At 44.6% G+C, this 16,229-nt stretch overlaps 1 protein-coding gene across 6 annotated transcripts; it reads right to left on the bottom strand.

Annotated features, from left to right (window-relative positions):
* On the bottom strand, positions 1 to 9,579 carry LOC124291052. 6 transcript variants are annotated; one of them, XM_046727949.1, is made up of 9 exons: positions 9,444 to 9,579; positions 7,630 to 7,708; positions 6,263 to 6,340; positions 5,747 to 5,806; positions 5,383 to 5,442; positions 5,124 to 5,189; positions 3,374 to 3,672; positions 2,510 to 2,614; positions 1 to 1,106 (listed from the first exon to the last, which is right to left on the bottom strand). In XM_046727949.1, exons 2-9 carry the CDS (start codon positions 7,652 to 7,654, stop codon positions 591 to 593), a joined length of 1,209 nt encoding a protein of 402 aa, XP_046583905.1. In that variant the 5' UTR covers positions 7,655 to 7,708; positions 9,444 to 9,579; the 3' UTR covers positions 1 to 590. The 6 variants fall into 6 exon arrangements, with proteins under 6 accessions (XP_046583905.1, XP_046583906.1, XP_046583908.1 ...); XM_046727950.1 differs by having other exon boundaries at positions 7,630 to 7,700; positions 9,444 to 9,520; XM_046727952.1 differs by lacking the exon at positions 5,124 to 5,189.
* Positions 9,580 to 16,229: the final 6,650 nt, after the last annotated feature.

Here is a 16,229-nt window from a genome sequence, read left to right as displayed (position 1 = left end):
TGTGACAAAATCTACCGCCTTTGGACGAGAGTATTTTTATTGGGGTATTAATGAGTGAGTATACTGCAGTTTTGAACAATACTCTAGACATATCAAGGTGTGTCACCTTAAATGTGCAAGGAAAGCCTAAGTAAAGCATTTCCTGGACATTTACCACTTTGGCGAAACACCACAAGCTCCGGTATGGTGCAAACAAACCATGCGGGCAGACTGGGATTCTAGCCAACGATCTTATTGTTCACGGGCCCCCAGGGGACGCAACTCTCCCACGACTGAGCCAGCAGTGCCACCAAAAGACGCCATCAAGTCAAACAACCATGGACAAGAACACTTTTTCTCCATTGTTAATGTTCTAGCAAAAAGCAATAAAATAAACACATGCTGTAAAACTCGGTGACCATAAAACGATATAACGGTGAAAAAATAATAAATCTCTGCGTACATTAAATTAACCAGCCAATATTGATAAAATAACAAAACATCTGAAATTAAAAGTGGTTCCTATACAAGCAATGGACCTGAAATTAAACAATGCAATTCTGCAAATATTAACCTTGACATCCATTGCTTCCCATTACTTTTCATACGTTTTAAGACCTTTCAAGTTCACCAAAATAATTGTCACCCCCTCCGCGTTCCAGAGTCACATTTGGACGCTCGTTGAATGGAGAGTACAAACTACTTCTGTGGCCACGAAACAGTTTGTGTAGTATGATATTGATCGCTGATTGGTCATACCGATGACACTTATTGTACATTCGGACGTTGACGTTACATCTGTTCATGTGTCTTGAATGTCGAGGGCACATGCAGTTTGAACTCATAGCACATGCCACCCATGGCTTGACGATGGCTTCTCGTATCCATTGCTCATTGTGGAATAGCAAGAACCCTCCCTGATCCTCGAAGACGGGGGCCAGACTGCAGGTGTCCTCCTTCATGTACGCCACCGTTTCCTTCATAGTATGTTGGCCTACGGAGTAATTGCTACCAAAGGTGATTATACCACGCCTCTCCACGTCATTTAGCAGGTAGGGGGCAGTCTTGTTCCAGAACCTCACGCACGAGTCTACCCAGACCAATATCTCAGTCTTTGGGAGGTTTGCCTGAAATTTCGTTACTAAATGTTACTGACAAATCATCATACCCGCCCCATATTAGCCGCCATCAGTCTTGGTGTATGCAAGGTATGCAGTCTTTGGTTCGGCTGTTTAGAATCTGAGAAATAATATTATTCGTTGCTTCTAAAATTATGTAGTACGCATATCCGTTAAAAACAGAATGTATAAACTTTGTTTTGTGGGTATATTTCTGAAGTAATGTCAACATGGTTTTAAATTTTAACATGATCACTTATATATATATATTTGGAATGTCTGTTCATTGAAGGCGCCGCCACCCTATATGACTTTCCTGTTCAGGGTTTTCTATCAGAGGGATATTTCCTTGATCTACTCACTGATGTCAGCAATATAACTGCCTGAAGTGTGTAGGCCAATGCTGTTTAAACATGCAGTCACGTAGGTAGTATATTTCAATATTTCAGGTAGGTCAGGTATACAATATCAAAGCAGACCTATACAAACCAATGACAGTAGCAACGACCCGTCCATAAGGTGAGGTGAGGGGTTTAACGTCGTACTTGAGAATATTTCGCACATGTCACGACGTGCATGCGTGGGTACGTGTGTCTGCTTGTATTATAGTCCGTTTGGCTCAAAAGCGTACCGATGTATTGCAATCTAACTGGAAAACTAATAAACATATAATACTCAATGAAACGCTGATCATAATCAAAACATCAGACCAACTCTGTTAGTTTTTTGCAGAAATTATGTCCTAAAAATGAAAAAGTTGTTTAACAAACTATCATTAATATATCGACACAGTTCACTATTTGTTACGGAGGAGTGCAAAGAGACGAACGGCCAAGTGTACGCGAAGCACGTGCACAAGTGCCGGCAGAGTTATTGAGCCATTTACCTGTGCTGTGCCGTCTCCATCCTTTCTCGTACACCTGGCTGTTCCTCTCTTTGCACTCCTCCCTCGTAACAAATAGGGAACTGTGTCAAAATTTTAATGCTAGTTTGTTAAACAACTTTTTTATTTTTCGGACATAAATTCTGCAAAAAAAACTTCTTAGAGTTGGTCTGATGTTTTGATTATGATCAGCGTTTCATTGAGAATTATGTTTTTATTAGTTTTCGAGTTAGATGGAAATTCATCCGTCCGCTTTTGAGCCAAATGGATTATAGCCCAGACTTAAGCTGGTTTTATAGTGCTAGCTCACTGAGATACCATGCCGCAGTTAAGCATGAATACCCCGCTCAGACACATTATCGTGACTTCGAGCCGACCAGTCCTTGTTGTACCCATTAATGCTGAGCGCAAGGCAGGGACCAATAAGTACCATATTTTAACGTCTTTTGGCATGACGCGGCCGGAGATCGAACCCGCGATATTCCGCTCTCCGGGCGGACGCTTTACCATCCATTGGGCACCATAGTACCTGTATTATGATCGGCTTCCAGGTGAAACAGCTCAGGTCCTGTAGTCTGGACGGCATGTACTTCTGTGGGAATTTTCGAACTTCACAACGACAATGTTTTTCAAGCTGAAAATGGTTGTGAGTGAGTAAGTATGGTTTTACGCCGCTTTTAGCTATGTTCCAGCAATATCACGGCGGGGGACACCAGAAATGGGCTTCACACATTGTTCCCATGTGAGGAATTGAACCCGGGTCTTCGGCGTGACGAGCGAACGCTTTAACCACTAGGGTACCCCTCCACCCCAGAGTCTTGACGAGAGAATCAGATGTGGGATAGCATGATAACCATACACACACACCACCGTAACCCGAGGGAGAGAAGTCATTTTAACACGGCTCTTCACAATATTTTAGGTACATCACAGTGTTTTGGTTTCATGCAGGATATTCCAAGAAACGAAAGACAAATCAAACAAACACTACACAATCGATTCGGGAATTAGCATGAGGAAGAGGGTTACGCCACTTTCAGCAATATTCCAGCAATATCACGGCTGGGCACACCTGAAATGGGTCTCACACATTGTACCCATGTGGGGAATCGAACCCGGGTCTTCGGCGTGACGCTTTAACCATTAGGCTACCCCACCGCCAATCGAGAATTCGAACCTACAACAAGCGTTGGCATGAAACTACTGCGCCATCCTTGTTCCTACCACCGTGTTTTGACGAATTTAGTCGACTATTTAACCCTATAATGGTCAATTGTTCTGCATGTATGCAATGGTGTCCTGTGGATGCATTTATCTCCGGTGTCCATTATTCAACAGAAAAAATGTATGCATATCTGCTTGAACCCTACATTTATATCTCTGGCATATTCACCTGTTTGCGTTGCCATGACCACAGTCCAAGATCATAATACACAAAGGTGTAGTTACTGATGTAGGGGAAGACGTTCTGATGGAGATTCTTCATCAGACCCTGTGACTCATGGAAGTGGTTGCTTGAGGCTGCAGTGACGAACATGACTCTCTTGCCCGAGGGAGGGTCTGGGAACAGCCCCAGTATGAGGCTCAGGTGCTGATGGTTGAGATCCGACATTGTGGACAAGACGCTTCTCAGGTTGTCCTCGGGTGTTGTAGGCTTGGGTCGAGGACAGGAGGACTCAACACAAGCGTTGCCTGAGGACAAAATTGGTATAAACGTTCCTGAACAGGACATGCCACTGTATGTGTAGTATTAAATCCTCAAGAGAGTTACCTGGGGCGACATGTGATCAGCAGTACCTGGACTGAATCATAAATCTTGCCTGGAGCCTAAACTCTAGCACCCAACCTATATATTTCGAGGTGCCATGTCTCAACTCTACAATGAATATACCGACTTATTCACCACCTCGGCGCAGAACATCTCTTGCCGAGTCGCCTATTACCAAAAACCAACCAATCGGACTTCGCCCCTGATCTACACCGGGGCGAATTGTCAAACCTTCGTCTGAGGCCTCTTGCGAATAGGTACCCATGGGGAGGTTTGCTAGAAATATGGCTACCGTGACAGGTTTATGGGTTGCAGTTGTATTTGACGCTGCCCGGAAAACTCACAGAGTACTGAAGACATCCTCTAGCGTTTTAGTCACGATAGGGCATTGTACTTTGACTTGACGTCTATTTACAAGTGTCGAGTAATTCAAGTGAGTGAGGATAGTTTGACGCCGCAATATCTCAGCGAGAAATTGTCTTCACACATTGGACTCCAGTGAGGACTCGAACCCGAATCTTCAGCGTGACGAGCCAACACTTTAACCCCTCGGCTACATATCTGCCCGGCCACTTGATGCGGTCTTAATGCAAGGATTAGATGGCGAATGGGCCCAGAGCATTTATCATAATTGAAAGGAAACAAAACATTGTGTCGTATTGCAGTTATATCTGAGCGCGTGTAAGCTTACGGGACCCTTCATATTTTATTGCTAGGAGGAGGGTGGGGGTGATGATGATTTTAGGGGTTGGGGGGTCGTTCTTTTGTTCTGGGTATGTAGGGGGAATTTTGAACACATGTACTGGGGGGTGGTCATTGATTTTGTACATGGCATGCAGAGGGGACGCTTATGATGTACATTAATCTTTGGGGGGTTGGTCATTCACATTGTACACGCTTCTCCATAAAAAAACATCACATCATCCCACACCATCCCGCCCCCCTTGCCATAAATTATGAACGGCCCCTAATGAGTGATGAAATCTCGTAGTGAGCTTTGTTGCATGCTGAGGTTCTATTATATAAGCTCTTTTATACCATGTAATCTCTGTGATAAATGGTGGGTTCAATGATGCATGCAGGGTTCTATCAAACTCTGATGGTTTCTTCATGCTGTACCTGGAGACCCGTGAAGATCCAGGGTAGAATTGGTCTAACTCATGCTTGCCACAAAAGGCGACTAACGGGATCGGGTGGTCAGGCTCGCTGACTTGGTTGACACATGTCATCGGTTCCCAGTTGCGCAGATCGATGCTCATGCTGTTGATCACTGGATTGTCCGGTCCAGACACGATTATTTACAGACCGCCGCCATATAGCTGGAATATTCCTGGGTGCGGCGTAAAACTAAACTAAACTCACTCACTCACTGTACCTGGATGTTTCTCTTCTACACACGGTTTCGCTATATTCTGTCTCCAGAGTCCCGCAGCTTGTAAATCTGCATCAATACTGGACATTTGCTATAAGCATGTAATAAAAAAGCTGGCGTTTGTGTGTCACATTAATAGGTCGTTAAAAGGTCAATATTAAGCTTACGTTCAAGTTAGACTTTTCATATATTTGCTTCATTTAAACCTGTTGATCTCCAAAACAATTATGTGTGCATTCCGTTAATATCTTCCATGGAGTACCTTTCAATTTCTTTGTGTAGTCTCTCAGGACAGAGTCGAAACTGACGGTTTGCAGGGCAACTGAAACATCATAATGGGGCAAATACGTTTTGTTTACATGTGATTTTATCACTTTCACTATGAGCACCCGATATGTGTGAAAGTTATGCTCCTCTGCAAACGACGCTAACATTTACACTGTGCGTCGATCAGATAACTTCAAGATGTCTTGAAGATTTCAGAATACATTCATTTACAGTATCTTTATTATTGAACTATTATACAACTGAACTGTTATTGACCATCATATTCTGGAATATACTGCGTTGCGGAAAGACATATTTCTTTCATAATATTCAAAATCAATAGCATTGCAAGCACCTACCTGGTCTGATTGGTTGCCGTTGGTGTTCAAGGTGAGATACTTCCACCGTGTCCGAGAACGCTGTAAGACGTGTGTAAGTCTCACTCATTACTGAATGTTAGTGATTGTGATATTTACTAAGTGGGTGGGGAATTAATCTGTAGATATTAGTCCAGCTATATAACTGCAGTCTGTAAATATTGGAACCTGGGTTGGGGGGATCCAGCAGAGAGAAGCACAGGCAATGACCAACACCATCGGTGCACGTTGAGCAAATCAGGTCAAACATTGCAAACAAATATCCCAGGTTCATGAGAGGGAAGTGGGTCTGGTTTAATGCCTCTTTGAACAATATTTCTGTCACGATGTATTAGCAAAGCCCGATGCGAGCTCTCAGACATATACCCATATGCACGGTAGTCGAGGAGTCGGACTCACAGTCATAGGTTTCTTTCATGCCAAACGGATGCCCATAACTTGACTGACCTGGTGCCTTGGGGAGATGTTAAGTGTTAATGTAGAACTACACATACATACTTATATATGACGTTATCTGCGCCCAGATGTGTTCCTGGATGATGACATATACGGCGAGGGTCATCACGAGGACTGATGCTGAAACAGTGAGTGAGTTTAGTTTTACGCCGCTTTAACACTATTCCTGCAATATCACAGTGGGGAACACTAGAATGGGCCTCGCACATTGTACTGATGTTGGGAATTTAACCTGGATCTTCGGTGTGACGAGCTACCGCTTCCACTAGGCTACCCCACTGCGAAACAGAGTGACCAGGCCTTGCAAAGTAATACATGGCCCTTGGCAAAACAAATTTATCAACAATATATAAGTTAATGCAGAAAAATAAGAAAGGTCAATATTATTCCAGTTTCATTCCAGCGGCTTGATGATGGATCAGACGCCAATGGGTATGACGACACTAACTCAGAACAGGGTCAACCAATCTAATCAACAGAAACACTATTGTGGTTAGCTTTCCCAGCAATCATCGGTCGCGGATAGGGATCTCCACGTAGAAACACGATGCAACTAATGCCGAAATACTAAGGATCAAATACAACGGTAAAGCAGGTATTTGATTTCCTTGCTACTTAAGACCGTCCTCAGCCAAATTACAGATCCAGTGGAACTTTGATGTGTCGAACTGTCTCGAAGTAACAGCTGGCTCATGTGTATTCCTTACTTGTTCATCATATTTCGGTTGTGTCGTTCCTCGGATGACTCGAAGTAAGTCCATTCAGCGACACAGTAGTGTTTAGCTGTATGTGAGGTCTGTACATATTGTAGTATGGACAGTCAAACGGCTGACTGACATCCAAGAGTATATCGGTCTACGCAGTTCGGATACAGTAACACGTGTCAACCAAGTCACCCCTTACAGACTAACACGGATCTTCAAGAATGACTGACTGAAGGAAGGAAGGAAGGAACGAAAGAAGGAATATTGTTCACGGCGCATCAGCAACTTTCCAGGTATTCGCGGCTGTATCTTCAAGAGGGTGGGGATCTAAAACCACGATCAAAGAATCATGGCAAGCCTCGAGTATGCAATCCTTTTCATCAAATTACGTATTTCAACTTAAATTAGTTTTCATTTCATAAGACAATAATTTATGACATTGTGTAAGAGATGGCGAAGACATTAGCAGAAAATGCAGGTACGGAAGAAGGACGCAGTGTTGTTACGGTACTGGAATATACAGAGGTGTGTGAATATTTTGTTGTCAGTGTGTCCGGTTTACTTAAGACAGATTTGGAGAGAATGGTGTTTTTTGCCCATGTAGGAATTCAGTGAAAGTGAAAATGATTGCTGACAAATCAAATCATGATCTCCAGATTACCTTCATTGTGATTTTTTTAAGGACACCAATGAAAGCAACTTTACCTGATTTGGCCCGGCAACCCGCCATCCTCACCTGGGGCCTATCGTTACAACCTCGTGTAAAACACAACCACCTGTAAACCTAAATTATAGAGTATTTAAGAACCTTTGTGAAAATACATTTTCTGGAAAGTGTTAATGATTATTACAGGTATCTCATCAAATGAACCTGGCCTGTAGTGGAAATTCCCATGTCTGGAAATGAGAGAAAATTGGGTTAAACAGTTTTCCCGCTGTATCACAATGTGTCAGCCTGACTGGGCGGGATGACCAGAGAGATGCAGGTATCAGACATTCGCCACTGTGGTGAAATGTAAGCGCTCGGGTATGCTGCTGATAGACCTAGAGGCATGGACGTGGCGAGGCTGGGATTCCATCCCACGATCATAGATTTCTGGAGTGACAAAAGGGACGTAACTCTGTACAGAGCATTGCGGCGCCTTGATATGATTGTCGGGCCCCAGGCAAGAGTGAGTTTAGTTTTACGCCGCGTTCAGCAATATTCCAGCTATATGGCGGCGGTCTGTAAATAATCGAGTCTGGACCAGACAATCCAGTGATCAACAGCATGAGCATCGATCTGCGATATTGGGAACCGATGACATGTGTCAACCAAGTCAGCGAGCCTGACCACCCGATCCCGTTAGTCGCCTCTTACGACAAGCATAGTCGCCTTTTGTGGCAAGCATGGGTTGCTGAAGACCTATTCTACCTCGGATCTTCACGGGTCTCGCCAGGCAAGAGAACACAGTGCCGTTATGATATTTAAGCATCTTTTGATATGATGCGGACGGAGGTGTCTCATAAGGCGCTCTGTAGAGACCCCTTAGGCGGTCAGTGAATGAATAACCCATCTATCCCACTCTGAAAGTATTTTATATCTTTGAGTGACGAAGTCTTAGAACAACAGAACCACTCCAAAATAATCTAGATTCAAGAAGAAATGGTCTAGATTCTTTTCAAGTAGAAATTGTTTCATACATGATATCAATAACTAAAACTCCTAAAAATATACTGGGCGGAACTGTTTTAACATAGCCTTGAAGTAAACTAGCCCTAAACAAAAATGCATTCGTGTTCAAGTTAAATATACTTACAGTTTCACAGTTGTACAAACAGAGTTACTTCCCCTGGATTCAATTTGCGCTCTTATTTACGTGTGCTGTACATAGATCAATTTGGCGGATAGTACTCCGATTTATGTTTCTTCCCGACACGACACTAGTGTTGCGTGAATATTACACGGTACATCATGGAATGAAAAGTATCGACTGATTTCTCAGACGGGAGCCATGTTATGGTTGGTTTGTCGGTATCTTCTCTATTGCACATGACCTGTAGATGTCGGTTTGATTTGACCAGTAAATGCCCGACTCAGTACTACTACTACAACAACAATAGTACAAGTGTGACGTCATCTCAGTGGTTTAAAGGATGGGTAGCCTGAGTGACGTTTCAGCAATATTCCAGTCTCACGGCGGGGGACACCAGAAATGGGCTTCACACATTGTACCCATGTGGGGGAATCGAACCCGGGTCTTCGGCGTGACGAGCGAAAACTTTAACCACTAGGTTACACGTCCGCCGAGGGTAACCTGAGCGGCAATAATTGCAACTCCCCGACTGAACGTATCGATGCTGATCGGGCCAACATACAGAGAAAAGCAAGGTACCGTGTCCCATGGATGTGCTAACTGCTATATAACACCAACGCTCTAACGTTAATTAGCACGGCCACTCTCATACTCGTATAAAATTGATGGTATAGAATATTTTAAGTGATTATTCCTAACATAAATTAGTATAACCATTCTTACCAAAGGTATGTTCACCCTAGATGTTTATACTTATCTGTCTCGGTGTGTCTTCTGGCCCGACAAGACACCAGTTACCTTTCTCCAGTTGTTGATGCAGACGTGGACGGGCATGCAGCCCTTGCAGCACGTGCAGTTCCTGTCGCACGTGCTCGCTCACATTGCCCAGTTTGTCGCCCGTGTCCGCGCGCGCGCGCGTGCGTGCGTGCGTGTGTGTGTGTGTTTGTGGTTCTCTCTGCTACTGTGTGTGTTTGTGTCTGTCTTCGTTGTGGACTGATTGATTGATTGTTGTTTAACGCCGCACACAACAATATTCCACCTATATGGCGGCGGTCTGTAAATAATCGAGTCTGGACCAGACAATCCAGTGATCAGCAGCATGAGCATCGATCTACGCAGACGTGTGTCAACCAAGTCAGCGAGCCTGATCACCCGATCCCGTCAGTCGCCTCGTACGACAAGCATGGGTTACTGAAGACCAAATCTAACCCGGATCTTCACGGGTTCGTTTTGGAGGGTGGATGGGTTGCCTTTACCTACACAGGTCACATGACTTCTCCCGCTCTCGAGGACAGGGGCGAGTCGAGGGGAGTACAGGCTCAATGACGCTGTCTGTTCACTGAAGCTCTCCTAAAATCCCACCACCGTCCAATATAATGATCAGTTTGATCTGCTCTCAGTGGCGTATATCTTGAGCCTTTACCTGTTTGGTGAAACCTAACAGTTTGGGTTTGATGCTGGCAATCCAAAGATACTATTCAGAAATTCTGAAACTTGAGCCGACAGGCATAGTGTGAGTGAGTATATATTTACGCCGCTTTAAGCAATGTTCCAGCAATATGACGGCGGGGGACACCCGAAATGGGCTTCACTCATTGTACCCAAGTGGGGAATCGAACCCGGGCATTCGGCGTGACGAACGAACGCTTTAACCACTAGGCTACCCCACCGCCCCGACAGTTATAAGATCCCAGCACGATAAGGGACAGCTTGAGATAGCGAATAGCAGCGCTTAGAAATCCCATTACACCAGTACCCAATTGCGTAGGGGTCCGCAAAGCGGTTGTCACGTACAAAAATTGGACTGACCCAGGGGATATGGGATTTTCAACATTTTTGTTTTAATAAACGTAACAACAGTTGATAATGTTTCGATTTCAATTATGACAGAAAATTCTGCCTATGGTTTATCTACTAGTAACATTAATAGTAGAACTGCATACCACGCTAGTATGTATTGTTCGAATTATGTCCTGTCTTCAAATGAGGTTTGCTGGAAAAAATTCCTTACAAAAAACTTCCTACAAAAAAATAAAGTTGTACATGTCCTCGCTGAAAACGGAAATCATTATGAGAATGACTTTAGGATTCGAACCCATGATCATTCTAGCTCGACTTGTGGACGAATGATAAATTATGGCGCCTTTAGATCGGCACACCCTAAGTCGCTGAACCACATTATATTCCCTTCCGCCAGGTCTGTATTGCAAAAAAACCAAATAAAGCAAGTCTAGATTTTTCGGAGGTTTGGGTGAATCTTTCATCTCACTTGGTACCCTTTCCACTACAACTTGAGATAATTGTTTCTATCAAAATTGTATAGTTTCAGAGACTAAGCGTTAATCTTACTGAATCAGCGCTTCGGCAGAAAAGAATATGGCGTCGGTGTCTTTATGATGGACAACCGATACTGAAGCAGGCTGTCAGTAGATCGTGAACATAAGGTTTTCCATGGTTCGGTGTTTTCATGGAGAAGGTCAAAGTGAATGACTGTGCAGCTGTGCTGAATACCCTTCAAACCATATCCAACATTTCCTCATGTCGGGGGAATAATGTGTAAATTCATTCGGTCTCACAACCAGCGATCACCCAATACGCACACAAAGCCCGAGTAACACTTTAACAAGTAGACACTGATCTGGAAACCCTTCAGGATGCAAAAACTAGAAATGTCCAAGCCATGCCACCAGATGAATACGGCTTATCACTCTTCGGGAGATTCGTTACTCCCTAATGCACGGGTGTGAAAAGGCCCATTGACAATCCACGTTCCTAAAAACGGTTTGGTAAACGAATGACTAAGAAAGTTTTCATGTTGAGGCACTCCCCTGGCTCTGTTTGTCGCATCGATTTCAAGAAGGTTTGTTTGAAGGAAGTGATGGAGGTGGACAAAAAGAGGAGAGGTGAGGAACAGAAAGAGGGACAGAGGGAGGGGGAGAGGTAGAGAGGAGGGATGCAGACTGAGAGGTTTGAGAAAAAGAAAGAGGGTGAGGTAGAAGGGAAGTGGTGAGGAACAGAAAGAGGGAGGGAGGGAGGTAGAGGGAGGGGTTTCGGACTGAGAGAGGGGTGAGGAACAGACAGATTCTGGGTGAGGTAGAGGGGAAGTGGTGAGGAACAGAAAAGAGAGGGAGTGAGGTAAAGGGAAAGGTTTCGGACTGAGAGAGGGGTGAAGAACAGACACATTCGGGGAGAGGTTGAGGGGAAGTGGCGAGGAACAGAAAGAGGGTGAGGTAAAAGGAAGGGTTTTGGACTGAGAGAGGGGTGAGGAACAGACACATTCGGGGTGAGGTAGAGGAGAAGTGGTGAGGAACAGAAAGAGGGTGAGGTAAAGGGAAGGGTTTCGGACTGAGAGAGGGGTGAGGAACAGACAGATTCGGGGTGAGGTAGAGGGGAAGTGGTGAGGAACAGAAAGAGGGTGAGGTAAAGGGAAGGGTTTCGGACTGAGAGAAGGGTGAGGAACAGACAGAATCGGGGTGAGGTAGAGGGGAAGTGGAGAGGAACAGAAAGAGGGTGAGGTAAAGGGAAGGGTTTCGGACTGAGAGAGGGGTGAGGAGCAGACAGATTCGGGGTGAGGTAGAGGGGAAGTGGTGAGGAACAGAAAGAGAGAGGGAGTGAGGTAAAGGGAAGGGGAGTGGACTGAGAGAAGGCATGAGGGACAGAAAGATGGGGTGATTTTGAGGGGAAGGGTTGCGGGCTGAGAGAAGGGCGGGGAAAAGAAAGAGGGTCGGGGTGAGGCAGAGGGGAATTGAAGACCCGAACAGATGAGGGACGGAGGGGATTGACTTATAGAGGGGTCAAGCGTCTGAAGGAGGGGTGAGTTTGTGGAGAGGGTAAGAGACAGAAGAAGAGAGGGATGAGGACACCGAGACACAGACAAATTGCTGATGGGAGGCAAAGTGCGAGGATGGGGATAGCGAGGAGACTTGGGACGAGGTGTACGAGAGCGAAGAGATATAAAGAAGACCAGTGGCTCCGGGGCGATGAGGAACCTCCATCGTCATGTTTTCACATTTCGCTGCAGCTTTATCTTTTATGAAAGCCAAATTTCCCAAGGAAATAGTATTTTATGGTAATAAAACTCATAGATTTGCTTCTGACGCATGGCTTTTACAACTTATTGACCGCTTCTTGGAGAGATATCTCTCTCTGTGGTGGCAGAGCGTTAAAATCGGGGGACATGAGTAGGGTTCGGAGGACCGTGATTCAAGAACCGGTGAGGGGGAGAGAAAGCAGTTTATCGCATTTGGCTGAATTACCGTGATTAATCATTTCCTAAGTGAAGAAAATGCCACGTTTCTCTCTCTAAAAGCTCGGCCTCTTTCGATTTTTAACCAGATTTAGTGCGTGCATGCGTCACACATCTGCCCCTTATCTTCAGCCACTCCCATCTACTCAAACCAGGTTATAGCTTTGTTCGAAAATTGTACAAGCAGAAAATTCAATGTCGCAATAAGAAAGCCATAAAGTTTACGTCAGGGCAGTAGCGGGAAATGGCAATCAACAGTAATGTGTTCTTACCCAATAGTTATAGAGACTCACGTGACCGTGTTGTTTTTAATCGTACAAGTCCCTGGCCACCCACGAATGTAAGAATTCTGCAATAAAAGTTATTGATCCCCAGACAGAAAAATAGATCCCCTATTATCCGCTAAATTGCTTCAATATCCCAAATCTCTGCTCGCCGAGTGAGTGAGTGAGCTTAGTTTTACTCCGCTTTTAGTAATATTCCAACACTATAACGGCGAGGGTCACCATAACTATTCTTTACATATTGCACCCATGCGGGGAATCGAACCTACGTGACGAGCAAACGCTTTAATCACAAGGCTACCCCACCGCCCCCTGCTCACGGAACGCCCCTATATCTCGATATGTACCACACCCTTACCCAATCACACCCTTACCCAATCACCCTTACCCAATCACACCCTTACCCAATCCTTATGCATTGCAGTTCATCATCCCCAAAATGTCCAAGCTTCTGTTGTCCAAACCCCATGTAAGTATTTCCTTTACCAAATCCAGTGCTATTACATAAACTTGGCGTGTTGCGCAGGACAAGAACTAACCCTGACGTGTTGCACAGGGCAAGAGCTATCCCCGAAATATTGCACGAGACAAGAGCTAACCCTGAAGTATTGCACGGACAAGAGCTAACCCTGAAGTATTGCACAAGACAAGAGCTAACCCTGAAGTATTGCACGGGACAAGAGCTAACCCTGAAGTATTGCAACGGACAAGAGCTAACCCTGAGGTATTGCACGGGACAAGAGCTAACCCCGAAGTATTGCACGGGGCAAGAGCTAACCCCGAAATATTGCACGAGACAAGAGCTAACCCTGAAGTATTGCATGGACAAGAGCTAACCCTGAAGTATTGCACGGGACAAGAGCTAACCCTGAAGTATTGCAACGGACAAGAGCTAACCCTGAAGTATTGCAACGGACAAGAGCTAACCCTGAAGTATTGCAACGGACAAGAGCTAACCCTGAAGTATTGCAACGGACAAGAGCTAACCCTGAAGTATTGCAACGGACAAGAGCTAACCCTGAAGTATTGCACTGGACAAGAGCTAACCCTGAAGTATTGCAACGGACAAGAGCTAACCCTGAAGTATTGCAACGGACAAGAGCTAACCCTGAAGTATTGCACGGGACAAGAGCTAACCCTGAAGTATTGCAACGGACAAGAGCTAACCCTGAAGTATTGCAACGGACAAGAGCTAACCCTGAAGTATTGCACGGGACAAGAGCTAACCCTGAAGTATTGCAACGGACAAGAGCTAACCCTGAAGTATTGCACAGGACAAGAGCTAACCCTAACCCTAAAGTATTGCACATGACAAGGGCTAACCCTGGGGTATTGCAGGGGCGGTGGGGTAGCCTAGTATTGAAAGCGGTTTCTCATCACGCTGAAGAAACGTGTTTGATTCCCCACATTGGGTGTAATTCTTGAAACCAGACTCCGGTGTGATATCGCTGCAATATAGTATAAACGGAGTAAGGCCATACTTCCACGAACACTCACCCCAACTATGCCCAATTTCCACCTGTTCCAAATCGATAACGATCTCTGAGTCCCTAAAGCTTACACTTCTGTAACTCATCTCCGCATCGCATATCACTGGGTTGTGGTTCCAGAAAAATGGAACTATTTTATATTCCTGTTACATGTTATGGTGGTGATCAGGCGCAACATGAGGAAGGTGATATAAAGTGTTTGTATTCCGTACACGTCATGTCAGGGACCACGATTATCAGTAAGCATTGCGGCATACTATTCTAAGAATATGGATACAAACCCATTAAAGTGTTCACATAGTTCTCATCGAGTGTGCCATAGAAAAACGCCTTGTTTACTGGTTGTTTACGCCAATCAATAATTTTATTTCGTTGGATGTCTTTTTTAGATAGTCTTGATCCGCATTTAATATTGGGTTATCACTGTCAAATTCATCTGAATTTAAACTGAATGGTGTTATTTTCAATCCTACACAACGCCACATCGTCAATTTCTGCCAACTGAGATGAAAAGAAGGGAAAGTGTTTCAGTCAGAAATAGCTCTAGATTAGCAACATATTTTCATGGTCATACCCGAAGAACACCTATCCGATCTTTTTTGCCAAACTTGAGAAAAGCAGAATCGGTTAAACGTATCGAAAACACAGCTTCGACCGGTCTTTCGCTGTTACCAAGTCTACTACAGCTTCAGCAATCACACGATATCTTCCCGCCTCTCTGTTCCGCTAGCTGCAAGACCAAAGAAGACGCCTTCAGCAGATCGACCGAGGGGGACCGGCCTCAATCAATCTCAGTCGACCGTTTCTATCACACCTAGCAACAAGTTGGTTCTTCGTCTGCATTTAATTTGCAAGACGTTAGCTGTATTTGTAGGCCGGTCGTCCAGCCTGATTAGATCTCTAATGAAATTCCCGGAACAAATGAATCGCTAGAAATGGACGCTCCTCTTCCATGAATGCCCCGCGATTTAGTGATGGTTACATAGCATGTTCTTGCATAATCACTTTAAGAAGACAATTTTCACATTACGCCAAAAGAGTAAAATCAATGATAGAGGACCTTGGTGGATATTCATAGGTCTTCAAGCGCGATGGCCAAGACACCATGCAAACGCCCAGACGTGACAGTAAATGCAAATGTCTTTCAAGAGAAATGAACTGTTATGTAGCGCCCGACAGTGATTTAATACCAAGGGGAGGCTTATCTGCATAACGAGCCAGCGTGGAGTTATATCGTGCCTCGTTTGTACAAGGGGATGGTTTTGGGACGGTTTGGGATGGTTTGAAAACTGCTGTCCATATTATTTTATTGTATATATAACTAATCATCTTTTTTTTCGGTCTTACAAACTTGCAGTATCGAATGAAATAATCAACCGCATGTGAGATGTGATCCATTCCGAACCCAAAAGTAAGCTGAACCTAATACGTTCAAGTAAAAACGAACTGGGTTTTGGAATTTACATGACATTTCAGACGAATAATTCCG

This window comes from Haliotis rubra, unplaced genomic scaffold (genome assembly GCF_003918875.1).
Source record: "Haliotis rubra isolate DU_JTF1 unplaced genomic scaffold, ASM391887v1 Scf48, whole genome shotgun sequence".
Taxonomy (NCBI): domain Eukaryota; kingdom Metazoa; phylum Mollusca; class Gastropoda; order Lepetellida; family Haliotidae; genus Haliotis; species Haliotis rubra.
Note: the sequence above shows the minus strand (reverse complement) of the source record. Positions and strands in the feature narration are given on the sequence as shown.

What these genes read in the sequence shown, in the direction of transcription:
- LOC124291052 (XM_046727949.1), bottom strand. Translation starts at nt 7,654, where the DNA reads ATGGCGGGTTGCCGGGCCAAATCAG. An exon ending in ACGGCAACCAATCAGACCAG is followed by an intron (nt 5,443 to 5,746) that starts GTAGGTGCTTGC and finishes ATGATGTTTCAG; the next exon opens with TTGCCCTGCAAACCGTCAGT. An exon ending in TGTAGAAGAGAAACATCCAG is followed by an intron (nt 3,673 to 5,123) that starts GTACAGTGAGTG and finishes TTTTGTCCTCAG; the next exon opens with GCAACGCTTGTGTTGAGTCC.